This window comes from Channa argus, chromosome 9 (genome assembly GCF_033026475.1).
Source record: "Channa argus isolate prfri chromosome 9, Channa argus male v1.0, whole genome shotgun sequence".
Classification (NCBI taxonomy): Eukaryota; Metazoa; Chordata; class Actinopteri; order Anabantiformes; family Channidae; genus Channa; species Channa argus.
Genome location: NC_090205.1, coordinates 23471118 through 23498949, shown reverse-complemented (window position 1 = coordinate 23498949; position 27832 = coordinate 23471118). Strand labels below are relative to the sequence as shown.

At 39.2% G+C, this 27832-nt stretch overlaps 1 protein-coding gene across 4 annotated transcripts in view; it reads right to left on the bottom strand.

Annotated features, from left to right (window-relative positions):
• The window catches only part of col18a1a (collagen type XVIII alpha 1 chain a), a 67385-nt gene that overhangs the window by 9096 nt on the left and 30457 nt on the right, over nucleotides 1-27832 (bottom strand). The window contains exons 1-27 of one of the 4 annotated variants that reach the window (XM_067516374.1): nucleotides 27071-27522; nucleotides 18201-18742; nucleotides 16377-16460; nucleotides 14388-14468; nucleotides 10961-11039; nucleotides 8445-8501; nucleotides 7380-7510; nucleotides 7212-7238; nucleotides 6516-6722; nucleotides 6353-6379; nucleotides 6116-6178; nucleotides 5894-5971; nucleotides 5736-5786; nucleotides 5433-5555; nucleotides 5228-5290; nucleotides 4831-4875; nucleotides 4082-4213; nucleotides 3876-3947; nucleotides 3622-3648; nucleotides 2807-2905; nucleotides 1951-1986; nucleotides 1706-1795; nucleotides 1515-1547; nucleotides 1215-1241; nucleotides 577-636; nucleotides 391-468; nucleotides 127-162 (exon numbers count right to left, since the gene is read on the bottom strand). In XM_067516374.1, coding sequence (XP_067372475.1) covers nucleotides 127-162; nucleotides 391-468; nucleotides 577-636; nucleotides 1215-1241; nucleotides 1515-1547; nucleotides 1706-1795; nucleotides 1951-1986; nucleotides 2807-2905; nucleotides 3622-3648; nucleotides 3876-3947; nucleotides 4082-4213; nucleotides 4831-4875; nucleotides 5228-5290; nucleotides 5433-5555; nucleotides 5736-5786; nucleotides 5894-5971; nucleotides 6116-6178; nucleotides 6353-6379; nucleotides 6516-6722; nucleotides 7212-7238; nucleotides 7380-7510; nucleotides 8445-8501; nucleotides 10961-11039; nucleotides 14388-14468; nucleotides 16377-16460; nucleotides 18201-18742; nucleotides 27071-27407 — 2685 coding nt within the window. In that variant the 5' untranslated portion in view covers nucleotides 27408-27522. Of the gene's footprint in view, nucleotides 1-126; nucleotides 163-390; nucleotides 469-576; nucleotides 637-1214; nucleotides 1242-1514; nucleotides 1548-1705; nucleotides 1796-1950; nucleotides 1987-2806; nucleotides 2906-3621; nucleotides 3649-3875; nucleotides 3948-4081; nucleotides 4214-4830; nucleotides 4876-5227; nucleotides 5291-5432; nucleotides 5556-5735; nucleotides 5787-5893; nucleotides 5972-6115; nucleotides 6179-6352; nucleotides 6380-6515; nucleotides 6723-7211; nucleotides 7239-7379; nucleotides 7511-8444; nucleotides 8502-10960; nucleotides 11040-14387; nucleotides 14469-16376; nucleotides 16461-18200; nucleotides 18743-25771; nucleotides 26346-27070; nucleotides 27523-27832 lie in introns of those variants that run through there. The other 3 variants (XM_067516371.1, XM_067516375.1, XM_067516373.1) reach the window with 3 other exon arrangements.

Here is a 27832-nt window from a genome sequence, read left to right as displayed (position 1 = left end):
CTGTTATTTAATAACTAATGATGTTGTTTGTGATGGTGTCATGACAAATACCTTCATTTGTGATTGAATAATAAAGTTGCTTGAATTTGAGTTTAATATCTTAAAAATAGCCACTCAAACACTTACAGAGGGTCCAACAGGTCCAGGAGGTCCTCTCTCTCCCTACATGCACAATAAAGACAGATTAGTCATAACCACAAACAGACTGTACAGATACCCCCCCCAAAAAAATCTACAAATACAAACAATCAAACATGGAAGATCACTGCAGGCAGCAACATGTGCTGTGGAGGTAAAGTCTGTGTAAGTGTGTATCTCTGCATGTACAATTTGAATTTTGTATGTGTGTATCAGAGAGAACAACATACAGTAAATGTTAGTGACATGCACCTTCAGTCCTGTAATTCCTTGCGGGTACAGAAGATTTCCATCAGGTCCAATCAATGACCCCGGCTCACCTTTCTCACCCTGAACACAGGACATCAATAATGACAACACACACTCAGTTACACGAGAGTCTTTATTATGAGGAGTCAATAAATTAAAATCTGATCAAACAACCAACCAAGACTTCACCTTTACTCCATAACCTGGAGGACCAGGGTCTCCTCTGTCACCTTTAGGACCAGCAGGACCCTACATCATAATAAAATGAAATATGACATTCATTATGAAGACTGAAGACTTAATAGTGAAGAAGAAGAAGAAGCAGAAGAACAAGGAGAGGGAACTTTCTTTAACTTTAAACAGTCCTTTTTAAATGTGCAACGATCACAGTAAAATAAAAAAAAAAAGAAATGTATCCTTGGTTATTCTTAAACATTCAGAAGCGTAGCTTATCCGTTCCATCCGGACAGTGAAGGTGTGTTTCAGTCAAGTTAAACTAACAGTGGATTGACATCATAAACAGCTCTACTTAACTGTTGATACCACTGTTGAATCCTAATGGGTGCAGTGAAATTCTCACCTGACTGAAATCGATACCTGAATTTTCTGAGTTGTGATTTTAAAAGGCTTATTGTACACTACTGAAATATTTAGGATTAGGAACCTTGGAAAACAGCAAAAAAGTTGGTTAGTTTATTCTTTTCTTTTTCATTTATTACAAAGGAAAAATTTACTAGTTCAGAACCACACAAATGCTCATTCCTCATTTTTCTGAGGTTCTAATAAGATAAATGCACATAAGTTATGTAACAAAGATAATTACTTACAGGAAATCCAGCTTTGCCAGGTAAACCCTGTTCAGAAACATGTGTTATATTACAACATAAATCAGTTTCATTGGTCTGAGCATATTCTATAATGTAACAACTTTCACTGAGTGTTGATGAATCTTATATGACAGAATTTATGGTAAACATTTACATTTCTTGTTAGTGAGAATGTTTTAATGGAAAATCTTTGTATGTGAACTATTAAAACAGAAATTATAAATAAAAAGCCCAACCACAAAGCTGAATGTGTGCTATAGCTGGAAACATTGTGGTACTGTGCAAAAATTAAAAACTTACCTGAGGCCCAGCTCTGCCAACAACACCATCAAACTGTAGTGACACAGAGAATTAATTTATCTGCTTAGTTTTGGACTTTAAGCTAGAAGAAATGCCCTGCTACAAATTAAAACAGCAGTGCTGGTTTCCCTGTTTTAAAATGCTCCTTATTTGCACATATGTACAATGAAAATAGAACAATGGTTTCTTACATTGCCAGATGTTTGGTAAACGATTTGCCCTGGTGGTCCAGGAGGGCCCGGTGGACCTGGAAGTGCAGTTCCATCTCGCCCAGGTTCACCCTAAGAACACAACACATGCATCAAACAAAAAAATGTAAAACTTTCAAACCAAGGACAAATCCAAAACTAAAGATTAACAAAATGTTCAACACTTGTTTAGAATTCTACAAACAGTTTTTTTAATGAACATAATTTCAGGTTAAAATGATATTCACCCTTTCTCCTTTGTCACCTCTGTCACCCTTTGGTCCCTGTAAAATTTAAGAAGATTTAATAAAAATATGCTTTAGTAAAGATCCAATACCTGCTTCATAAAAATCAGACAAAACATGAGGAACAATGTTCTTATCATACATGGTTTACAATTCGACTGACAACCCCAGATGCCCCCCCCCCATGCCCTGTGGTTGGCTTTTGGCCAGGCCAGGTTTTTTTCTTTGGAGTGTGTCTGGTCTGCCTCACTTTGCCTTTAAGAGGAATTTAGAATTGTTTTGCTGTCTGGGGGGGGGGATAAATCAAACCAAACTCCACTCTGACTGCAACACATGAAGGACCATGACCCCGGTCCAGTAGGACACAAATGCAATTTTTAAGCATCTAAGTGTTTTGCTGTGGTCAGCTCTGCTGCTCAGATGAAATGTGTCTGAATAGTAATGTGGACACAGTATGTTATATGCCTCACTATTGCCAGTGATTCTCAACCAGCGTCTGGTGAAAATATAGGATAACCAATACAATTTTTATGTACCAATGTGCCCTCCATGCACATTTTTACAATTTTTTTAAATATGAAAGTTAATACCGTAGCTCTATGCCAAATCACAAAGATCTGACGTTTCATTAAGTTTGATGTGTGATTAAACGTTGACTTTTTTAATCAACATTTGGTTTTATTAGGTTTAATAACTTGTAAACCAAATGCATTGTTTTCAAGTATCCTACACTATGTTAACCCGGAGACTTCTCAACAGCTACTGTATGTTATCTTTCGTGTCCAGTCGTGATTCTTTTTTTTTTTTTTTTTGGTCTTTTTTGTCAGATTTCGAGGTAAGGGGGAAATTCCTCTTTTACCTGAGTTCCGGGGAAACCATCCAACCCTGGTTGCCCATCTCTTCCAGAAGGACCTTCACTGCCCTTCTGACCCGGCACACCAGGAAAACCAGGTTTACCCTGCGGAGGTACATTCAAGTTACACCAGTCAAAAACAGAAAACTGTGAAAAGAAAAAGTGACTGTGGCTTAAGGAACTGCTGTTGCCACTATGTCACCTATGAAACAACAGTAGCGATTATCACTTTGTTCCTTTACAGATTAGTTCTGTAATGTGAAAGGCTTATTGTGATTCCACTGAAACTAAACAAGCACCTCTGCAGCTCTAGCGAGCTTTCAGCTAACAACCACATAGTGTAACAATCGGATTTTAACAGCATTTATATTTTTGTCTTTATAAATATTTCAGTCAGTTCTTTGCATTACTTATGTTTGTGTACTTGTGTTTTTGCCTCCCTTGTTCCTTAGATCAATTCCACTTTCTTGACAATTCAAGGTCCTTATTTCTCCTTAGTAATCAGTACAGCTGTAGCTCAAATTTGTCAATGCCAATGGTTTTAAAAACAAACTTGCAAAATGACAGCAAAAAGAGTATTAAAGATAAATCTACTGCCAAAACCCAAACCTGAATGTTAAATAAGCAAAGGAAACATGAAGTGCAAAGACTAAACACTAAAGCCTTATCACTCTACCTCAGGTTACAGTTTTTCCACTAATAAAACACTTTGGGCTTATTTATATGATGGCACAAAACATGACCACAAACTTAAAGTACAAAAACTGTTTGATTCAAAGTTAACTTCATATTGAGTTTGAAGGGTCAAGAAGAACACTTACCGGAAGTCCAGGTACGCCAGGAGGACCCTGAAAGCACATATTTGGTCATTTTTTTTGCTATTGAGAATATTAGACTAGTGATTACTAATTCAATAATAGGATAAAATCAAAATATGTAATCAACCAAACCACTAAGCTGAATGAGAATTGTTCATAACGGCTTCATTAAATAACACAAATCTGAATAGTATAAAGTGACTGATCATTTGTTTAAGATCAAAGTCTTATAATTCACCATGCAGTACCCTACTGACCTGTCTTCCTTCTGGTCCTCTGACACCAGGAAGTCCATTGATGACACCTCCACCCGAGCCCTCCATGTCATCCTACAAATACCACCAAAGATAAAAAACTTGAAAAACAAAACTACACCTACTGTATGTATTCCATTGCATATACATACATCTTGTTCCATAACGTTTTACAAGCTTTATCCAAGGCCAACAAACGCAAAACTTACAAATCCAACACGATAACTTGGTCCTGGAGGCCCGGGAGGCCCAGGCGGCCCAACTGGTCCTATGGGACCAGGCAGACCAGCAAGTCCATGTTCTCCTGCAGGTCCTGTTAAACCAGGTTCTCCTCGATCTCCCTGCAGGATGAAATAACAGGAGGAAAATCAGTGTTTAGAATACAGAACAAAATAAAATCAAAGCAAATACAAATTCCTCCATAAAACAATCAATAGGTGTATCAAGTACCATTTAGTTTTTTCAGTAGTTATTAGTGTGGTTTACAAGTAAACAGGAGAAACATTCCTTGCCAGTATTGGGACTGGGACCAAATTCACACACCACCAAATGGTAAATCAAACCACAGGCAGAATCCAGATTATACAAAGTCTAGTGTGTAGCTACCAATATTTGACAAACATTTGCATATAGTTAAAAGACATTAATCCCTTATGATGGCTGACATGTGGGAGCCCAGTTACCTGCAGATGGGAAGGCTTAGGAGAGTAGGAGGAGGATAAATAGTGAGGCAGCAGATTGGTAAGAAGAGAAATGAAAGGAATAGAAAAATGTTTTTAAAAAGTTGAATGAATATTAACAATGAGTTGGAAACAGACACCTATACGCACTTCCGTTACTCCAAATGCACAGAGATTTCCAACTCAATTTTATGGAAGGAACTGACTTTGAAGTTTTTTATTTAAAAAGTCATTAGGTAAAAAAACAAACAAAGGAAATGAAGGTCATAAATTCACACCTTTTCTCCAACTGCTCCAGGAAGACCCAGCTCACCTGAATCGCCCTAGTGTCGGAAAGAGTTTAACAAAATGTGTCAATGAACTGAAATTTGATTTCTCCTCTCGTAAAAAAAATAAAAAATACAGACTACATTGAAATCTAATAGCCACTGTTAAAATAATGTGTGCTACAATTCTATATAGCCTAGAATATTGTTTTAAATGAGCACAATAATATTGTAAATTATGTTTCATTAGCTATTAAGATCATTGGTTTCCTTAAAACATTTTTGTTTTAGCAAAAGGATATATTTTCAGTTAGATGTTGACATCTTCACTATGATCAGTTCACTGGGATGCTACAAAGGGAATATGGTAGTCTTTATATGGAAGCAATTGTTTTCACTAGGTCATTACCTTTTCCCCCTTGGAACCAGGAGCTCCTGGAGACCCATCAGTGCCAGGCAAGCCAGGCAAGCCCTACAGGCCAAAAGATGCGTTTCAAGTAGACAGTAGTTGTTTATTTGGTTAAACTTTGCATTCATTATAATCACTATTTAGACAGTTAGCAAGTTTATCGCTACTGGGCAAGTGGCATTGAGACAGGAGGACTGATACTTACAGGTTTACCGGGGGCACCTTCCTTTCCTGGTGGTCCAAATGCCCCTGAACTCAATGCGGTGCCAGTTGTAGAAGGAGCAGGAGGACCAGGGGGACCAGGTGGACCTGGTGGCCCAGGAAGTCCCTATTGCACATAAAACAGTCCACAGTAATCTATGTAGCCTTGCAGCTTTGCAGCTTATCTGTAGTCACATAAAGGATGTTTTCTTCTGGCTTTGATTTTGCGCATAAGGACACAAACTGATTAGTGTAATGGCAACAAAAATAAAGTCCCCTACTACACAGACTACAAAGTTTTCCTCACCCGAATAGATTCCAAATCAGGGAAACCAGAGCCCTCCATGTCCACAAAAGTCTGAAAGACACCCATTGAGGTCACAAGCGATTCATAAACATAGGCTGTTGTCAGCAGATACAAGTGTGTCTAGATGATTTTGAACAGGTGACTGAGGATTAACTCACCGATCTAAAACCTGTTCCTGCAGGTCCAGGAGGTCCTGGGGGTCCCCTGGGGCCAGGCTGTCCCTCTCCACGGTCTCCCTATTTTAGCAAGACTTATTAAGACAAGATCCAGTACAGTATTTCTACATCTAAAGATGTTCTTGTCTGTAAACTCAAACAGTTGATTCCATTGCTCTATGATGTAATTGTATTTACTTTTTTTTTTTTAACCAAGCATCTTACCTTCTGTCCTTTGGGTCCAATGCCTCCTGGGGTTCCTGGGAAGCCTGGAGGTCCATCAGGACCCTGTGTTGTAGAAGCCATAATGTTAAAGCCACTGAGTTTGTCATGAATTTTACCACAAAGAAAAGCTAATTAAAAAAATCTCTATTTTAACAATCTAGAAGAAAAACTATTTAGAAGTGAAAAAAGTGAAGTGAAGTGATCAGTGGTTTTTATATTGTGCTGGGAAACACTTACAGGTTTTCCATCCTCACCGGGATCGCCCTGCAAGATTGAAATAGACAGACAGACAGCATAAACATTATTTTGGCCACAACAGTTCCCAGTTAAGTATCAAATCAACAGAAAATGTGACATTTATTCATTTCAAGTGAACAAAATGAATCTGAAGGCTACTAACTGGCTCTCCATCAGCTCCTGGTGGTCCTTGGGGGCCCGGGGCACCAGATGGTCCAGGTGGCCCTTGGGGTCCAGGAACCCTGGAAACAACTGCACCACTGCCACCAACTGAAAACTCTGTTGCTGGGCCTGGGGGGCCTGGGGGTCCGGGTAGTCCAGGGGGGCCGGGCTCACCCTTCTTTCCTTGGTAGCCAAATCCTGCGTTGCCCTGAAGAAGAAGAAAAACGACAACAACCTTTGTTGTCATTGAGCACATACATGTTACAATGAAATTCTTTTTCCGCATTTAACCCAGCCCCTTGGGGGAGCATTGGGCAGCCTCGGGGTGGGCGCCCGGGGAACTAGCGCTGAGTGTCTCGCTCAGGGACACACCTGGTGGGTAAGCTAGGATTTATTCCAGCGGACTTCTGCATCCCTTCCTGCTGCTCTACCCACTGATCTACCAAGAACCGTCAGTGTTAATGGATGATGTGGTTACACAAGAGGAATAAAACATGTAAACTTTAAACTGTCAGTTTTCTGGAAGCCAACACTTGAGTACACTAACTTTTTAATGTATTTCCAGACCTGTTCTAGTAAATGACCATGATGAAAGCTGTAAAACATCAGTAACAGACAGACAATTCCTCTGTTAGTACCCAAAACAGAGAAAGAGACTCAAATCAATGAGCTTAGAATCACTCAAACTGTAACTTACCTTTGCTCCCTTTTCTCCAGGTTCTCCCTGATAATTAAAAGAAGATGCAGGAAGTGTTATATTTAATTGCACTATTTGTAAAACCAACAAATCCAATGTCAAAACAAAGAAATAAACTAAAATATTTAACATGGATAAAGAAACATCAGTGTCAAACTATAATAAGACCTTCTCTGCACGGTTTCCAGCCCGTGTGCTGGAGCCACTGCTCGATTCTCCCTTAGGCCCAATTGGACCCCTGTCTCCTTTCTCTCCTCTGTCCCCTCGGTCACCCTTCTCTCCTTTAGGCCCAGCTGGTCCTGGAAAACAATGACAAAGGACAGAGTCATTAATACCCACATAAAAAGAGCTTTCAGAAATGACTAACGATTGGATCCCATGTCCCAAACAGTAAACAAGACATTTCATGCTCCCAAAAGAAGAGTACAAAAGGAGAAAATGACTTTTTGCTCGAAGGAGCAAAAGTCCCAGACTACATGGCTGCACTTTATGGGCCATGCGAAGGTTTTGAGGCGGTAGTTTATTACGCCTTCCCAAGCCCGCATGCATCACCATCCTGATATTTATTTTCTTGGTGACCCCATTCAACCTCTTTGACACTCTTCTAACTGAATGTGTCTGTTTCAGTGGAAGTTTATGAAATACAGCCCACTTCTTCAGTTGTGCTGAAATTACTCATCGGCACTGCTGACATGGCACAGCAAAACCATGTCCACTGTAGGGAGGCTTCCGTAATAATTCACGTTAGTAGTTAGAACAGAACAATGGATCAAGCACCTCACAATGGATGCAATAAATAATACACTGTATATCATAACATTAGTTGCCAGAGTTAATATGCAATATTATTAGTGCTGTACATGCAATCCAAAATCTAACACTGGTTCTCTATCTTTTTATCCAGAACGCCACACAGTTTCATAAGGAAACCAATAAAACAGTGCTAGTTTTCCCTTTTGTGTTTGTTTGCTTTCTCAGTTGAGCTCTTCTGTTTTCTCACCGGGAAGCTTTCAGGGGTCAACACTGGATTTTCGTCCCTTCGGCCTACATGAAAACATGCCTACCAACCTATTAAGTAAACAGAGTCATGCATTCCTGTATATGAGTGCTTTTGAAATCCATGTGAGGTTGTGCATGTTGAGTTCAAACATGAAGCAGGTACACAGACGGAAACCAAAAACACTAGGGATTTGGATGCTTGTCTTTGCGTTTTTGAAATCCCCTTTGACCCACCTGTTGACCCAGGATAGCCGGGTCTTGACTCCAGTGAATCATGCTGGGAGTCACTTGCTGAACACAAAGTAAACAACAATGTTAAATTGAGTCTGTAGGTTAAGAGACATTGTAGTTGTTTGTATAATCAAGGACAAGAGGTAAACCAGTTTACTGTAAAGCATAGTAGTGTGTAGTATCTCAAGTGACCAAATAATAATAATAATAATAATAATAATAATAATAATAACTATAAGAGTATTTAGAAATAATATAAAGTCCAGATAAAAGGACTTTATACTCATTATTTTATTGAATTTTGGCTTCAATTATTGAAAAATAAAAATTATTTCTAACATCCTTCGCAACAGTGCAATATGAAGTACAAGTTTAGATCAACAATGATGAATTCCTGACAAAATATCTTTACACTTTTTACTTGAATTTGGACAATGTGTGTTCTCAAAAATACATTTTTGGTGTCAGTTGACTCCATGATGGCAAATGGTAAGAGTCAAAGACCTACATCTTTATATTACTGAAAACTGTTAACCTGTAATACTGAAATACTTCCTCCAGACTATATGACCTAATGAGTCCTTCCTGATACCACCACTACATGGTGCTGAAACACACGGTGGGTTTACACAGTTTCCACTACCATGTATTCAAAAAATATATGAACTAGCATAGTACACAGCAGAAAGAAATCACATCAAAGTAAAATGAGGAAAACCACATTGATACGTTGAGCCTCCCTGTAGAATTTAGAAAATAAGAAAAATAAAAATAACAATTTATAAATTAATTAATTTGTATTATTATTTGATAAAGAATTAAAACAACCTAGGTGATATTTTAAAAAGTTAAATAACAAAAGCAATGGTTTCATTTGATGTAAGTTAAATGATTCAGTCATATCCAGAGTGCTTCTTCCAGCCCACATACTGCATTGGGCCTGATGTCCACTAGATGGAGACATGTACCAGTAAGTCTGTGCTTTATGGATGTCAGCTGTGCATGTTCCAGGAATACTGATCTCTGCAACACCGTGTGAGATGGTAAAAGGTCTGCAATTATTTAGCTCCTTCCCATCTTATTATTACCCAAAGAGCTTTACACTGCTTCTCATGCGCACAATCACATACACTGAGCGAGAAGCTGCTATGCAGCTGGCCTTCACTCACTGAGAGCAACTAAGTTTGGGTTCAGCGTCTTGCTCAAGGGCACTTTGGCACGTGATAGAGGAGCCTATATTCAAACCAACAACCCTGAGATTAATGGACAACTGCTTTACCTCCTAAGCCACAGTTGTCCCCCTGTAAACACCCCCTTCCTTACCAAACAGATGGAAAGACACCAGGCTATATTAATAGCAAAATATATGGCAAATTCTACATTTTTTTTTAAAACAAAGTGAATAAAAAGTAAGAGAAACAGTTATATGATTAAAAAATAAATGAGTCAATACAGCTTTGTTTTTAAGTAGGTGAATATGGCCAAACTAAGTTTCTAAAAGCTTCTAAAATAAGTGGACAACCAATAAATTCATTACCTATTCTGAGTAGAATTATGAAAAAAAGGCTATGAATAAATCAAATCCTATAGTACTCAATGTATTTCGTTATTTTCACTTTGTAAAATGTAATGAAAAGCTCTTGTTATGCAGCTTTTTAGATCTTCATAGCTTCTGGGGATCTAAATAAACAAAGAACGAGAGATAAGTCCCGTCATATAACAGGCTACAGGGACTATTTCTATTTCATTTTATGTCTCTTTAAATAAAACCAACGTATAGTCAACCAGAGGGCGATGGGTTGACATCATCAGGTTATTTAGTTGGTAAGGCAGTCGTTCATGAACCACAGGGTCAGTGTTTGATTCCACATCCCTCCTGGCTATGTCTCGAGGCGTCATTGGGTAAGACACTGAACCCCAAGTTGCTCCTGGTGGGTCAGGTGAGCACCTTGCTTGGCAGCCACCGCCAGCAGTGTGTGAGTGTGTGTGAATGGGTGAATGAGAAGCAACATTGTAAGGCTCTTTGGATAAAAGTGCTATGTAAGTGGCCATTTACCAACCCAGTCAGTGTGGAAATCTTTGTAATGCAGATTAAGATGTTGGTTAAAAGTTTCCAATCGACCCCTTTAGTGCCATTTTTTAAAGCCAAATAATAAAAAAAGAGGGCAAAATAGCAAGAAAACAGATTCAAATGCATCTGTAAAAACACTCACAAAGGACCTGTGTGAAACAGAAATACACTTAACTCTTTACCTGCTGAAATAAAATACAGAATAAGCATATACAACCTCAGGTTTGTGTTGAGCTCTCTCTGCAAGCACAATAATCTAACTGGAGAAACCATAAGAGTTTCAAATACCCAAAAAACTCAAGCCCATTTATGTCTATGAGTGAGTTAAAATGGTCCTGGCTGTATGTTGATGTGGCAGGTTATGTGCACAATGACTAATGTAGCGAGCATAAGTGTAGCTTTAAGACTTTTTTTTCAGAAAGTGTTGACTGTATGCACAAAATCTCACCTGTCTCTCTTGCAATGAAAACTTCCGTTCCCCTGGTGAGCGGAGGCTCCTGAATGGGCACAGAAGCTGGAGGAGAAGTCTGCAGGAAAATAATCATGCAACAGATACATATTCAAAAACTGCAACGGATGACACTTACTGAAAGCTGCACCGAGCTTGCTCTAGATTTCATAGCTCTATTTAAACTTATTAAACGGTCCCAACTAAATGACTTGTTTTCAGCACTGTGTGGCCATTCAACTGCTTGTTTATAGTTTATGCAGCCAAATAGGTAACACGAGTCCCAAGCCTGAATAAAATGGGAGTTCTGTGGCAGGAAGAGCATCCGGCATAAAAACTCATGATGCCAAATCAATGTGCATATTCTGCTGTGGTGACCCTGAAGGGACAAGCCCAAAGCGGTTGACTAAAGGCTGAGTAATTTATTTTCTTTTTTTTGGGGGGGGGGGAATTGCTTTTTGTTTATTAATCACTGTCACCCACCTCATGACTGGGCCCTGTGACAATGTTCTTCTTTTAGTTGAACCTTTTTGGGAAACACAGCCCCAATTCTACAGCACTGCTCTAGCCTACAACTGCATTATCCAGAGTATTAGTGACATCTGAGTACGGTAAGAGTCAAATTTAAAACACAACCTTCAACCAAAGGACAAAAAAATGTGTTTGAATGTCCAGTATACCTCCTGTTTCTACTCAAATCCTCATTATCCTGCAGTCCAAAGTTAAATCGATTCTAATAAATATATTTAGAAATAATACTTTCTATATTTCTGTGTAACCTGAAAGCGGAGGTAAAGGGTGTGTGGGTAGATTTTGCAGACAAAAGAATAACAGGCTAGAGGGGCTGAATGAAGCAAAAGGAGTAACTCAGTGTTGGGGGTGGTGGGGTCATTTCAGCTTCCAAAAAAAAAAAACGGGGGAGGAAATGCAAATGGCCCCGTCTGTAGCTCGTTCTTTACCGGTGACACACCTCAAATTGTCACCTGTGGAATTCAGGAGAGGAGATGGATGAAGAATGCAGGTGAGGGGGCAGCTGAGGGGGCAAAGTGTTGATAATTAACCAGTTTCCTCTGGGAAACTATTCTCCCCACTGTGTTGCACAGCACTGGCTATGCTAAGAATTTGGCCAGACCATAACTGAGTCTTCTAGGTTGCTACATGCATTATTGGGATAAAGAATACCCTGCTTGTTCACTCCTTTACCTATCCATCATAGCTGGAGATGATGGATGGGAGGCTCCCATCTTTAGAACATAGTGTTGATTGATTTGAGTCACACAACCCCCTGAATCTAAGAGCAGGCATGCAGCTCCTTTGGCAATTGACATATGCTACAGTACCTCCACAAGAGCTTTTTTAAAGTGCATGTCCTATGAAGTTTCAAAGAGGAAACCTATTTTTCACATTTTTGTGATTGGCCTGGGGATAAAGGGAAGAACAGTCCAGATGTTTATGAAATGCAGTAACCAAGGTTGTCTAACTATTACAAAAGTAAAAAGTAAGCGGTTTTTTGGAACTCCACTTCGAAGTTATGGCATTTAGCTTAACCCAGGAAATTCAGCCATTGAACATAACTGCAGTATTCTACAGCCCATGTTACTGCAAAGAAACCTGGTGAATATTTCTGTCTTATTTAATGAATATCCAGTCATTTCAAAGGTGATTAGTGCACACACAAATTTTAAAAGATGTTTTCTCTTAAAACAGAACATATTGTAACTACATTATTTCCCCCAGGCAGTTAATGTAATGACGCAGAATTTTGAGCAAACTCAAAACTCTAATTCAGGCAGATTTTATTCACTGTGTGTTATCCAGGGGCAGGTCTAGAAATGTTACAAACACATTTTCACATATAATAAACTGTATATATTGTGTTTATATATAAAATTTATTTCTTAGAAATACTTAACTTGAGAGTTAAAAATAGGTGTTTTATTATTTCATAATGAACTTATAGAAAAAGAGTACTAAACAATTTGGGAAAACAAAATCTAGATCAGAAGTATGAGCCAAGTGCCTAACACCAGTGCCTGAGTCTAGCAGGGGGTGGCACCAGAGATGGCCAGTGACTAGCTCTGCCATCTATCACCATGAATTCCAGGATGACAAAATGGAAAGTTTCACTTATACACCTCTCGTGCTCTAACTTGTCTTTGCCCAGACTTGTCTTAATTGCTCTGCTTGGACAATTGTGTAGAGTGCAGGTTTTATTTTCTATGAACACACATCAGATGGAAAAACAGCAGCAGGTACAGGCATTAAATTGCCAGCTGTTGTGTTTTATATTACAGAATGCTAATAAATACCCAGTGAAAAGATGGAAATGCCCCTTGTAAAATGCAAAGAGCAACAAGGCAGAATAACTAGAGCAGTAATGATGAAGAGATTTCTGACCCTGCCCTCCCTGTCTCCCTTAAGTTTCTTTCCACCTCTTGTCGCTTCCTGTACGCAGTTGATTGAGAAACCAGTCAGAATAACAAAGCAGGGAGGTGGGATGTAGGGGCCTCTGAATTGGATCAGATTGAGTCCAAATTGACATCTGGTTTTTCTAACTCTGCACTATAATTGTGAGTGGGAGTGGATGCACTCAGAGTGGGGGATTGTGCTACCGTATGCTTCAGCCTGCACGGTTATCTTTTATGGCTAGGAAGGTGTGAGTGGGTGTTTGTGGAATCTGACAGAGAGACAAAGCAGAGAGAAGGACACAAGGACAGATATAAGAATACACAAAGATACGATGAGGCAGTGAACATGTGTGGCTGACTTTCATCCAGGCGACAATCTCCTGCTGCCACGTGCCCACAACACACACACACGCCTGACACAAGGTGAATCCTTGTGCAGTGCATTTTGAATGACTGCACTTAAACTGGCCAACTCTGCTGCTGTTTGCAAAATAAAAAGATCATCTAAATTCAAAATGACAAAATCCATAACTCTAAACCTTCACAATGGGAATATTTAACTCACCAAGGTCAGCTGCTCTCCCGTCTGATGTGAGACAAAAATGTATGTAAAAATGTCTTTGTTCCTAAATGTATAAGACAGAGGCAGCTCCGATTTCCAGACATCAACTCAGCAGTTTTTAATCTCTCCTGAGGGGAGAGTGGTTACTCACTTATACAGGGTAACCTGAGACATCACTGGTATATATCTAACACTGGGATGACTCTGTTTGCAGAAGCACGGTTGTCCAGGCTTGATCAGCTGTTTAAATCCTCTTTAACCAGGCTTGACACTGAATTAATAGTTTTGCATAAAATTCTGAAAATTTTCCAGAAAGATAATGATAGACCTACCAGTAATTATTCAATATAATGTTTAAAGCAGCCCAGTGATTGGAAAGAACATTAATTATTGTCAAACCTTTATCTTAAAAAAAAAAAGAAAAAAAAATTCATTCAAAAACAAAGTTGTTCCATACCGTCCATCGAGGTTTCTCCACAGCTGGTTTTGTGGGTCTGACTTCCTCATTTACCGCATAGCCACTTCCATCACCTGACACCTGAGAAAAGCAATCACACATTTAACATTTCATTTCACAAGATAGTTCTCTTGGTTTTATTCCGTGTCTAAGAAAATCCTCATTTAAATGTGTGTGTACACCACAAGTGTTGGCTTGTAAACTGTTTTCTTTTAATTTAAATTTGAGTACAAAATTGAAGTAAGCTTCAGTATAATGGACTTATAGTGACCTTTTGTTATCAGTGTTTTCTTTTAATTGCTGTACATGTTTTTTTCTGCCTCTTTATCTTAAACGATATATTTATTCAACTGGCATAAAATTAAGGTGTACTTTGATACTGAATGAGCAAAACTGTCATCACTCTACGTCTGCACTAAGGCAATTTAGTCAAACACTTAGCTATTTAGTGTTTAAGACACACAGTCTCTTAAATTTTGCTGCTGTTAGATCCATGCTGCTCGGTGATTCAGTGTCTTAAATGTGTCCTCTATAACGTCAAACAGCTGCGTGAGATAAAAGCCTAATCCTGAAATCCGAAACCTGCCATTTCCACTCGGAACCAGCTAAGCCAAACAACATATACAGATTTGATGACAACACAGTAAAGTCTTGAACCTTATTCTGTCAGTAAGGACAAGGTTCTGGTGGTCTCAGAGTACAGAACAGCTGTGAGCGCAGTGTTTAACCAAATAACAATTAGGGCTGCTGGTGGGCTGCAGTGAGGCACCTGTGTTTCTGTGTGGGTGGTCAGACTCAGTGGTGAATCGACTGAAAAGTGATGTAACATGCTAGAAGCAATCAACGCTGTTGAATTTGGCCAAAAATGACATTTGAATATTTGTTCTAGAAAAACACAAAGCTTCAAACTATTTGAATATATGTTTTTGCACATTATGTCCATAAGAGAGAAACGCAATACACATAACTACTTGTATATTTATCTCAACATGAACATGCCTTAAAAAGTTATACATATCTACGCACAAACTAAAATAATTAAACTGTTCAGATTCCAGACTTGGACACTAATCAGCAACAACAACAGTGTCAAATTTGCTGACTCCTGATGAAAGTATTTCAAAACTGAGTTTTTATAATCAAGTATAATCAAATTCATAAATATTATTAGTTGCCAGTCCTAGTGCTGAGCCCATTCAGCAACAACATTAAAACCACTCGGCAGGCTCACTGCTCTATTGTTATATTGTTATATTGTAAAAGTAATATGTGCTTTAATTGTGCTTTTAATGGCTACTGAAAGGACACTGTGCAGAAAGTGTGTACCTAAAACGACATGTCACAAGCAAAACACTTTTTTGTTTTTGGCTGATCATAAAAGCTTTGTATTGATTTTGGGATGCCCCTGACTGTAGCTTTCCACTTGACAGACCTGCTGGTTTATAATCTGATTGACACTCATTGCTGGTGAGGACATGAAGTGACAGGGTGATGAAACTGAAGAACCACTGCTCACTGAATTGCCTCCTATGCTGACATGTGATCGGGAAATAAATACAAGGGAATTCCTGTGGATGTAGGTGTGTCAGCTCGTTTAGCTTTTTTCTTTTGGAAATATTTGACCTCTGTACTGTTGTTCAGTCAGGTAAATTTAAACGTGGTCACAATCCTCATCAAATATCTTTTAAAAATACTTTTAAAACCTTTTTAAAAGTCGCTTATATTCATAAATTAATCTTTTAGTATTCTTTGTCTATAACTCTTTATGCATTATGAAATAATAAAACTGTGATTTTTAACCGTAAAGTTAAGTATTAGAAAAAAAACATTATTATATATAAACACAATATATACAGTTTATTACTTGTGAAAATGTTTTAAAATGAAAAACACCAGTATCCCCCCCATTGTAACATTTGTTGACCTGGCACATTCCAGTCACGTCTACAGTGTTACATTACCTCCAGGGTCCGATTAGTTATTGCTTACCATATCAGAGTCATCCCCATCCTCTTCACAGTGTCTCTCAGCAGCGCGGGGGTCTCCCACCACCCTCAACTCACCAATCACCCCCTGTTTAAAAACAAGGACATGGTGTTTTGATGTTCAATGATGCGTATAATAATGCCAGAACACCCCCCCACCACCAACACACACACACACACACACAAACACACACAAGCAGTGTTTTGCTTATAACATATAAATATGTGAGTTTATCCTTATGGGACTTTTCGTGATATTTCTCATGGAATTCCCCCCTTCCTAAAAATCAGAGGGTCTCTTGATGTCTCCAATTTTAGCCTCTGTCTGTGAAGTGTCTGTATCTTGGCCCACCCCCCACCCCGGAGACACACACGATCCGATGTTGCCATATATGTTTCCGCACAGGATGCTCACACAAATAGCATGAATGCTATCTTCCTGCAATCAAAGCTCCATTAGCTCTGTATGTAGAGGTGGTTTCTCTGCTGCAGTTACTTGAAGTCGACCCTCATTTATGCCCCGAGAAAAAGTCAAATGGATTTCTTGAAAGAGCTTTGAAGATAAATGACAAAGGCCCTTTTAAGATTTAACCCAGTTTCTACACAGGCTATTAATGGTTGTAACTTCAAGCTGACGTGTCATGGTCTCTTTCTGAAAAAAGGCTTTGGATTTTTGCAATAAATCTTATATCGCATTCATGGGAAGAACTTCTGTTACTGCAGCATGTTTGGTAATAGTGAACATTAAGAAAAAGTGACATAAACTAAACAAAGTCAGAATGGAAAGTCCATTTTATAAATACATAATGTAAATATTTGGATGCCAAAATGCTCGCCAAGCTGTAATTGGATTAGGGAAATTTAATTCACAGGGCCCTTTGAGGCTTGGCCAAGCTAAGGTCAGAAGCACAAAGACCACAAATACTTAAAGAAAGAACAGACGTAGGTCCTTTTTTTACATTAGCACTTTATAAACCAGCTTTCTGAAAAACTGTCCAACCACACGGGAAATAACTTACATAGGCTTGTGTAGCACAAAACAAAGTAGTAGATTTACAAAGTGGTTTTCAAAAAAAAAAAGTTCTTGGCAAAAAGTTTTCTTCACTTTTCCTTTACTGAAAACTTTATTTCAAGTGCAAATGAGATTAACTTATTAGGGTATATTTTTAATAATGTAAGGCGATAATGTTAGGTGATTTGACCAGTTTGCATGTCCACAGAAAACAGCCTTATACAGTATTAAATGTTTTTTTAAATGGTGTCCATAATAATGTAATCTCCCCAAAAAATCTGCACTCTACGTAATTTTTATGGTTTATCTATTAAAATAATGAGTTGTAGTTATAACTGGATTTTTTTCATCTTTGCAGCCAACCATGGGTGAACAACTGTAACCTTTTAACAGGTAAGGCCAGCATTTGGTGTAGTCAACTGCTGAGATGTACTGCAGTCAAATGACTGCAGCTAATTACATCCCAACTGTGAGGTCTTCCAATTATTTGCAGCCATCCGGAGAAAAGGATGGTGGGGTAGTATAGACATTTTTGTTATGGTTTTGAAGTAGGCCAATTTTAGCAATCAAATCATATGAGCGTTATTCAGTGAAGTTGTTTCACATGCCTGATTATGGAAAATCAAACATTACCCTGCACTTTTCCAAAGCTTAACAGCAGGAATCCCCAGTGAATGCCATAATCATTTAGTGCGAAAGAATCATGCTTGTATTTATTCAACAACCGTGGAAGATAAAAAAAATGATAAATTAAATATTTCTATATTACATTTTCTTCAAATGATGGATTTTCTATGATGAAACCTGTATACGCACCAGGAACTTCTCAGGATCACTTCCTCCAGCTTGTCCAACAAAGACCCCAGCACCGGCCTCCAGCTTGATCTCATCCCGGGACCTTTTAATGGGCATTACCTGGGGGTCTGTGTCACAGTTGAGGTAGAACATCACTTTATCATCCTTCATGGCAATAGCAAAACGAGTCCAGGTATCTTTCATGGAGGGGACAGGGAACCTGGCTGCTTCATTTGAATTCTGTGAGCCGGGCTGTGTGTAGTACAGGATGACATTCTGGTTGCCACCCTGCACGGCTGACAGTTTAACACCCACGTACATGACCTGCTGTGAGGCATCTGTGATAGAGAAAATGACTCCGCCCTTGTTAGATGTGGGTTTCAGATTGAAGATGAGGGAGAAGTCTCGGTAGAATGAGCTCGGCAGGTGAGCACGTGCCAGCTGCCCGGCATTGGCATCTGCGCCAAAGACATATCCAAGGCTGTTGTCAGGTCCATAGACCTGGGTGATCTCATCGGGAGGAGGGTCCCCAATCAGCTGCAGCAGGGAGACTCCACTGTCCTCTAGAGGAGGAGAGAGAAAGGATGTTTGGCCACAATATGCAAAACATACAATAAAGATTAGTTGGGAGGGCAGCATGACAGGGTACATTGTTAGACCACGACTTGTTCAGGGTGTGTCTGATCAATGCAGGAGCAACTGCTGTCACAAACAGGAGTGTTGTACTAAAACAAAAAAGACCAATAAAGCATTTCCTGAAACTAAAATTTACCACAACTGCCTCTAACCAATCTGTAAGCACAGCCAGCACAGCCAGACTCTGCTCAGGGACCATAAATAAACCAAAATATGGTGAGGTTTGACATCCCCAAACAAGGCAAAGTATGCAACCTATGAGATCAAGAAAAGCAAATGACTTAAGCAGACGCTGTCAAAAAGGACATGCCGATGCTAAACATCTATTTCCTAAACTGAAGGGACATATAAATAGGAATACTCTAGGAGATACTGCACATGAATATGCAAGAGATGACTGATTTAAGTCTTGCAGTATGGGTCAGATAAGCTAACAACAAGCTGAAGACATATAGCTACCAGATGTGTTCTCAGCAAAACTCTGGCTTAAAATGACACCACCAGACCAAAAAGAAAAGGAAAAAATGAAAAATAAAACAGCAATATAAAAATGATGCATTTGAAAACGTTCAGATGTTCTCTAATTTCCACAACTGATCATTCTACAATGTGCAGAATAGGTTAAAAGAAATCAAGAGAAAAACAAAAACTTGTGTGACATCTGCTGAATGTCACTGTTCCAGGGCAAAGAGAGAGCAACAGCTGGGCCTCCTGCATAGCTTTGCTCACTCTTCCATCACCCTGGGTGACTCTGAAAGGGTCAATGCATAACTTTTGCAGCCATTTAGGAACAGCAAGGAACACAAAGAGCAATGTGTATTCCTTCACACAAATAAAGAGACAGTTTCTTCGAGCATCAAACATTACAGATATGCTCATGTTGAAAGAAAAAAATCTTAAAATCACTGTTTTGTGAGAGCACTTGGTGTAATTTCTTGTGCTTTGAAGAAATGCTTTGGTTTACCACATGGTGAGTAATGTGTGAACTCTATTGCTCAGTTCAAAGCCCCCCCACTGCCTTGAATACTGGAGATCAGTGGGGTCTCCAGTCGGCTTTGTCGAATGCTTAAACACTCGAGGTATTTAGCTAAACCTGAGGTCGTGCTTTCTGCTGTACAACCATAAACACCAGTTTGAATATTCTGCATGCTGTCTGAGGACCAACGAGTCTGAGCTAACAACGCCAGTCAAGCTGAAAACAGAACAGTAATAAAAATACTTTCCAGTATTAATTATTCAGTTCCCTCTGTGTCAGTCAGACTTCACACTAGCGGACTGTCCATTTTGATACGTGCTTATGTAACCATGCACATGTCACACTCGTGGACAAAGTATAGTAATAAAAATGTGTCAAAAACAACCAAATATGGAAAAGCCCATTTAGAAAAAAATTATAATGTTGAAAAATCCAACAATATTTACAATTACGTACATTTTAGCATGTTAAGAGTCACATTCTTTGAAGGAAACCATTTTAAAAATCCTGAGATGAGAAAAAAAAAAATCTATCTAGATTTGGAAGAGAGAGACACAAATAGTCCCTCTCTGGCTCCCTGACTGCTGCATGGATGGCAGCTAACAATAAACTAACCAGATGTTGATAGTGAATAAGTTAAAATGAGAAACCTTGAGGGTCTCTTCAGAGGGCCTGTGCTCACATGTCTGAACCTGGCTACCTTTACTGTGTACAATCCAAGCCGGAGTGGGCTGAACAAAATCAAACTTTGCACTAAGTAGAGTAGTGAAGCCCATCATATGAGGATGCACACTAGTTTAATTTGTACTTCCTCCTGAAATATGAGCCGTCTTCAAGGCAGAAACACTACAACCCTCCTACAAAAAGTGATAATTATTTTATACTGTGTGGAAGTGATACGTCTACTGGCTGAAGTTCCTGCAATATGCATGAAAATGTTAAAAGTAATGATTTTTGTTTTGGTTCGGTTGTGAATTAAACTTCAAAATATGTAGTAAGTTGATTTTCAAATGCATTTGCCAAATGAACAGCAGACATCTGTTTGGAACATGTGTCCTCACGTTTTCCAAACCTGTCATTAGTAAAACATGTCCTCTATTGTTCATCTCTCATTGCAAACAGCTTTGCATTCTTTTGGACTAAGTTCTGACTTTTACACAAAAAAAAAAGAAAAAAGAAAGAAAAAAAAACACATCATCTATGATAACAAAGCACTAAATTAAAAAAGAAAAATAAAAAAAAATCTCTTTTTTACTACAAATCTAAGTAAGCACACGATAGAAAATGTCAGCTACAAAAAAGAACGACTAAGAGAAAAGTTACTTTGGGAATGTAAATCAATTTCATTAACACATTAACATTTTAAATTTACCAAATAGCCTTTGTTGACCTGTGACAGTTTCAGAGAAAAGAACTGTTGATGAATGGAGCAGAGCTGAGTTTATGGTGCCACAGTAATTTGTCTTGTCAAACTGCTGCTTACTGACCAGGAATGCAGCTCTTTTCATTCCCTATAACATTTGAGTTCCACAGTTTGTGATATCGTGTTGATAAAGCTGTATATACATTGCGAGACTGTATATATACAGCTTTAGTCTCAAATCTGAGAAAAGTCTTTGGTTTCACCGACTATTCTCCATCACCATTTAAAATATCCCTTGGGTCCTTTTCACAAGGGCAATGATCCCTCGCTTCATATATTTAAATAGAAAGCAATTTTAAAAAGAAGTTACACTAAATACAGTATTTGTTATATCTGCTTCATTTCAGTGTGTCTGGATACAGGCCTAAAGGGAAACAAATGTAATACTTACTGTATAATCTGAATTTATTTTTAAGTACTTGGTGGATTCAATTGTATCTGAGTAAATAAGATGACAAATTTGTTTCAAATGTAAAAGCTTTGTTTCTTAAGACGATGTAAACATTACAGCCTTCACTGTATGCTAACAGATATGTTAATATGGCTATTTTATGGAACTTACAGTACATATACTGTAATATTAATTGTATAGTGGCGTATACATATTCTTTAATAGTTAAAACATTGTTCCCGATCTTATCTGACACTAATGTGAAGAAAAACACACTGGATGTTTTGAATATCAAAGTATAGTATATAAAAACTATGCATAAATGGATCCTTTCTTCCTGCTTAATGTATTCTAGGCAATTTGTACCAGTTCTATCCAAACAGAATGCTCTAAAAAGGATGTTGTACCCAGAAACCACATCAGAGTCCAGAAAGAAGACTTCATGTTTGCTCACCCTGAAGACAGCAGTAATTTTCAAAACCACAAAAAGGAAAACGGGCCAACCTCAAGCTTTACACTTTACACTTTAGAGAAGAAGTAATGCAATTGACTGTGTTAGAAGTTCTCTACCTGTAAGTAAAGAGGGAAACACAGATGGTGTAGACCACTAGCCTTTTGGAGACAAAAGTGTAAACCTTTCCAAACAGATTTAAAATGGTAAATGGTCTGCACTTACATAGCACTTTACACTGTTTCTCATTCAGCCATTCACACACACACAGGCCAACACTCACTGAGAGCAACTGAGTTGGGGCTCAGTGTCTTGCTCAAAGACACTTTGACATGTGACTGGAGGGGATTGAACCCACAGCTGTGGGATTGTTGGATAACTGCTCTACCTTCCTGCACCACAGTCATCCATTACAGCCCGTCCAAAGACAGAGTCCAGTTCCACTGAGACAGTTCACCCTCCTTCAGAGTCTTACAATCTTTCAAAGAGAGTCTTAATTGGACAATTATCCATCTCAAGATATATTGGTGCTTATGTACTGTGTTTTGCAGTACTGTCTCATCAGTTCTGGTTTTGTACGAGTGCAACACAAACCAGAGGGGGCAATGAGTTTCTGGCAGCAAAGTTGGACTACACTGTGCCTATAATTGGAACCCTCCTGAGAGCCAAGTCAAAATGACTCCCTGGCAAGTAGCATGCAGAAGAAATGGAGCCAGCTACAGGGCTTCCTATCATGAGATACAATACCAACCTCGGCTCAGTGGAACCACGGTGCTACAAAAAGGTGAACAAACAACAAAACACAGACTACATGTACACATAGTCAGATACCACCAAAAGAAAGAGTATTTTAACAGGAAAACATTCTTTTCAACTTATCATCAGACCACCATAGAGGTGGCCAGGGATAAAAATTCCCCCCTTTTCAATTAGACATCTTAAGCCAACAGAGAGTAATTGAGTTTTAATACAGGATATAGTTTTACCATAAAGAGCTAACCAAAATAAACTGCAGTTGACCTCTGGACCCTGATATGAATGACTGCTCATCTTTCAAGCAGAAGACTGGTAACCATGGCAAAACATGATTAAAAAGAAGACTGTGTCTTCCCACAGGGGTAGCCCCCCCCCCCCCCCCCCCCCCCCCCCCCAAGTTCAACAATTACTCACTGACAGATTTCTTAATGATTTCACGTACATATCTTCCCATAATAATTGCCCACAAACACACATCTATACACACATCTTATTTTCTATTCATGTCTATGAACTGCTCCTTTATGTTTTAATGGTTTTAAATTTATGTTTTATTGTGCCGAGCAGATGTCCCTTTCTTTAATTCGCGGAAATAAAGTCACTCTAGAAGATGCAAGTCTATTACAAGGCATTCTTTGATGACAGGTCATAGTTAAATGACGTAGGCATAGGGATGTAGGAAAACCCAAAGGAAAAGGAGAATGAATATGAGTGCTGCTCTCCACCCACAGAGAAAGCCAACACAGCTGCAGACACTGCTTCCCAGATAGGTGTTTCCGGGACATTGTATAGAAAGGATTCTGATCAGCGAACTTGAGTTGTCAAATGTGTTGCAAGTGAGTAGACATGGTAGAAAACTGCCTAAAAACCATTATCAATAAACAGAGAAACATAGCACACATTTTAAAGCTTTGCAACACACCATCCTGGCCAATGATGGGCAGAAATGTTTAGCCCACAGATCTTTTAGCCACTCCACCTGTATGTCCACAGGTTGATGCAGTAGAATACTGGCATTGCCACATGAGGCAGAAGCCTTGTGGACTTGCAATGCTCACAGACAGCATGTAATTGACTGTTCAAATGGTTATGGCTGCAGTGACTGATTGACAAGATCAAGTTGCAGTGTTAGGACTGTTGTGTCTAGACACCTATAATTAAAAACATACAAATAAACAAATCAGGTTTGTTGAACAGTTACAAAGTGCTTACACCTGAACATAAATCAGTTTGACAACTGCATGAGGTTTGCCTACCTAGAAAAACCTACACATAGAAAGTCATGTGATTCAAAGTCAAATTTGACTGGGCCCAGATGTGTTGTTTAGTCCAGGAACCACAAACATCTTGTCTACTTATGTCTGTCAGTGGAGCAAGCTGTCTGAAAGATAGTGAAGCCAGAGAAAGCCACTGTCTGGAGTGATATCCCAGTGATATGAACTGAGAGTTGAAGGCAGGACATTGACAGGAACACAGGATGCGCTTATGTTAATCAGAACTTAATTCTAGCAATAAACGTCAGTTATATGTGTCAGTGTCTTATACCACAGACACTGAATGTGCATGTAAACAACTAAGATGTACTGCAACTAAGTTACTGCTACTATTTGAAAAAGTCAACAAATTGCTGGTGAGATGTTTGACTTGCTGTGTTCAGTGTATCTAACTGCATTTTCACAAAATGACATTAAAAATTCCTCCACTAACTCATTAAATTATCCTAAAAACAATAGAAATAAAGAGAAATCTGGACCTTGATTAAAATTATCACTTCAGATAACAAATGAATATTTTCTTCTAAATTAAAATGTTTCACTTGGCGGCGGCTGTAGCTCAGTTGGTAAGGCAGTCCATGGACCACAAGGTCAGTGGTTCAATCCCCGGTTGCAGCTATATGTCAAAGTGTCTCTGGGCAAGACACTGAACCCCTCAAAGCCGGTGCCGGTCTAAGCCTGGTAGAAATTGGGGAGATAACCCGAAAGATATTGAAATTAAAAAATTAAAATGTTTCACTTGTTAAAATGTGTCACTCAAGTAAAAACTCTCCACCTGTCCAATAAAATATACAAAGTAGGACAGTTTGCGAACTGACATCCGACTGAAAACCGCTGATGCAAACATAACTACTTCCCATGCATGACAAGCTAATACGTCCATTCCTGGACATACAAATGCACACAGAGCTGCCTGCAAGCCACTCACTGTCAAAAAAGACATGCAAGTCCACACGCTAAAGTCTCAGTCTCTATTCATGCACAAACTGTTTACAGAAGAACTTCAGTCTTATGCAATGTCAGATGTACAGATAAAGCAAGTATAGCTATGGTTTCCTCGGTATTACAAAAGAAAACTGCAACAAAAACTGGCCTGAGGCAGAAAGTAATTTAGCATCTTACACACCATAAATATTTATGTGATCAATATGACAACAAACAGAACATTTTTATACTGTTGTGTTTTTCACTATTAAACATATGCCTGTTGATGTCACTGTATGACAATTACAAAAAAAATTACACAAAACGTAATAAAACTCATATTGTCCACTTGAGCAAATGATTTCCCTTTAAATTAAGAACATACACAAGAAATACCAATGGTTTCAATCCACTGCCTGGAGTGTGTTTGTGTGTGTTTAATGACATTCAGGTTACATGCATTTCATATACTGTAATTAGGGACACATCCATGCAGCAAGTTTGAAAAGATGGTGGCGCCATGCTTGTAAGGCTGCACCTCTTTTTAGCAATATAAAACATGCAGTTAATTTGTTATGTGTGGGAACCAACACACTATTAATCTTACTGAGTTAACACTAAAAGGGTAAATTAACTGGGTGGTTAATGGGTATTGTGTGTTGGTGTTGGTTTAAAACACCAAACAATCTGGGGAGTAAAGATTTTGAAAAGTGCTTCAAAGTAAATCCCCAAAGTTAGGATTCTTTTAAACCACCAATTACCTTTCTGCTTACTAACTGACAAGCACTGATACCAATCATCCTTCTCGTCTGGCAGAGTGTGGCACTCCACAGGGAGGTGTCCCTCATCCAGGAGCGTCCAGCAACTGTCCCGTAAGCCTTCACAGAAACTCCGGCAAGGCAAAACCATCAGTGGACCACGAGAGTCACACTTTGGTACCAAGAGAAGGCAGAAAAACAACTCCAAACTATGGTGGCAATGTGACTTCAACAGCCATGCCCACTCATTCAGAAGAGCCTGGACGTCCTCCACGCTGCTATGATTGAGGTGATTTGGCACAGCAAACCTTTCCCCAACCATGGTGGAGCAGAAGGGAAGAGCAGTATCTAGAAACAAGCATTGCGGCGATTGTATGGCGACTGTTGATTTACCCGCTTCTGTGTGGCTTTCACCTGGTGCCTGGCTACCTGCAGCATTCTGGCTAAATGAACTTGCTTGAGTAGGTTCCTGCTCAGTTACTGATATTTGTGTAGCATATGAGACATAACTTATTTGTCTGGTTGTCACTATATGGCTAGTTACTGATGCAGAATCAGGCATTTGAGGCTTTGTAGTTATGGACAATAAAGATGTATCTGGTGTCTCAGCTTTGTGTGGTTGGGAAATAAACACTTCTCGGCTATAATGTGGTGGTTGTGTTGTAGAAAGAGTCTGCTTATCAACTGAAGTATAGCTGGTCTGTAACACTTGGCTAGGCAAAGGTTCCTGGGTAGCTGTTGATTCACCAGCTGGTAAATGAGTAACTTCCATTAGTTGGTTGCTCTTAATTTCTAGAGATTCCTGTCGAACATTGTTGCCTACCTTTGGGTTTAGTAAAGCTCCCGTGTTTTTATGAGGATACTCTGTCAAATCAAAGATATTGCTACGTTGACTGTTTTCGCTTGTGTTGCCATTGGGTTTAGGAACATCATAATTTTGCACTGATTTTGTGCTGCTAAGATTATATTCCTCATCTGATCTGTTCCAAATGATCCGATCACTCTTTTGAAACTTCAAATTCAACTCTTCTGTTTGGGAGTTTAAGTTTTCTCCACTATCTGACCACCTGTGATCAACGGGTAGTACTGCTATGTGTTGGTTTTCCTCAGAAAACCTTCTAGTTTCAGGTCCTGTTGCAAATTCAAAATTAGACTTAAACCCAGAGCCAGGCCAAACACCTGACCCAGTGTCTGATGCCAATTCAGACTCAACCTCAGATCCATGTCCTGATATGTTTCCATTATATCTTAAAAGGTCAGACCCTTCAGAACCCACACCCTTTATTAAAGATGTGCCATTACCAGGTTTACTCATACATGAAGAAATCCCTGATGTTTCATTTTCTGATGCCAAGTCATTCTCCGGTTGGGTTGTAGGTATTAGAGTGGTCAGTGGAGGAGGAGCTTCAGTGGACTTATTCCAAGGTTGCACAAACGTTTGGATTCCATGTCCTTCATCAATGACCTCTGGTCCAACTCTCTCCTCTGCTAGCTGCTCTCCACTATCTGTAGGACTGCCAGACCCTTCATGCTCCATATTTGGGGCCAGTGTTGTTGTACCAGTCCAGGGCCAGAACCAAGCATCAGAATGGACCACCCACTGGGCCATCAAAAACAAAACTCCAATATGGTTCCTCATTTTGGGCACAGGATCAGGTCCAGCAGCTTGATAAGGATCCTACAGTGAACTATGACAGAGCCACTGCACTCCTCACACACACTTTTCTCCAGCTCTGCCTCCACACACTCCACTGGGCAGAGAGGAGAGTGCAGAGCAGTGCCTCATTCAAAAGAGTAAAGGGGGGAGCAGGAGGTGTGCTCCGCATTGGCTGCCCTGCCAATATTTCCTCTCCAAACTCCTCCTCCTCCTTTTGTCACAGTCCTGAAAAGTGATCTCTCCTGACTGATACCTAAGAATTACAAGCCTGGCATTTCACTGCACAATAGTGATGCTTTCAGTGTCTTACAGAGAGGGACAATTTGTCCCCCTTGTCTTGATCTCTTTGTTTAAACACAACAATAAGAAACTAATGATCTAACTTTTTTTTTTTTATAAATGCTAAT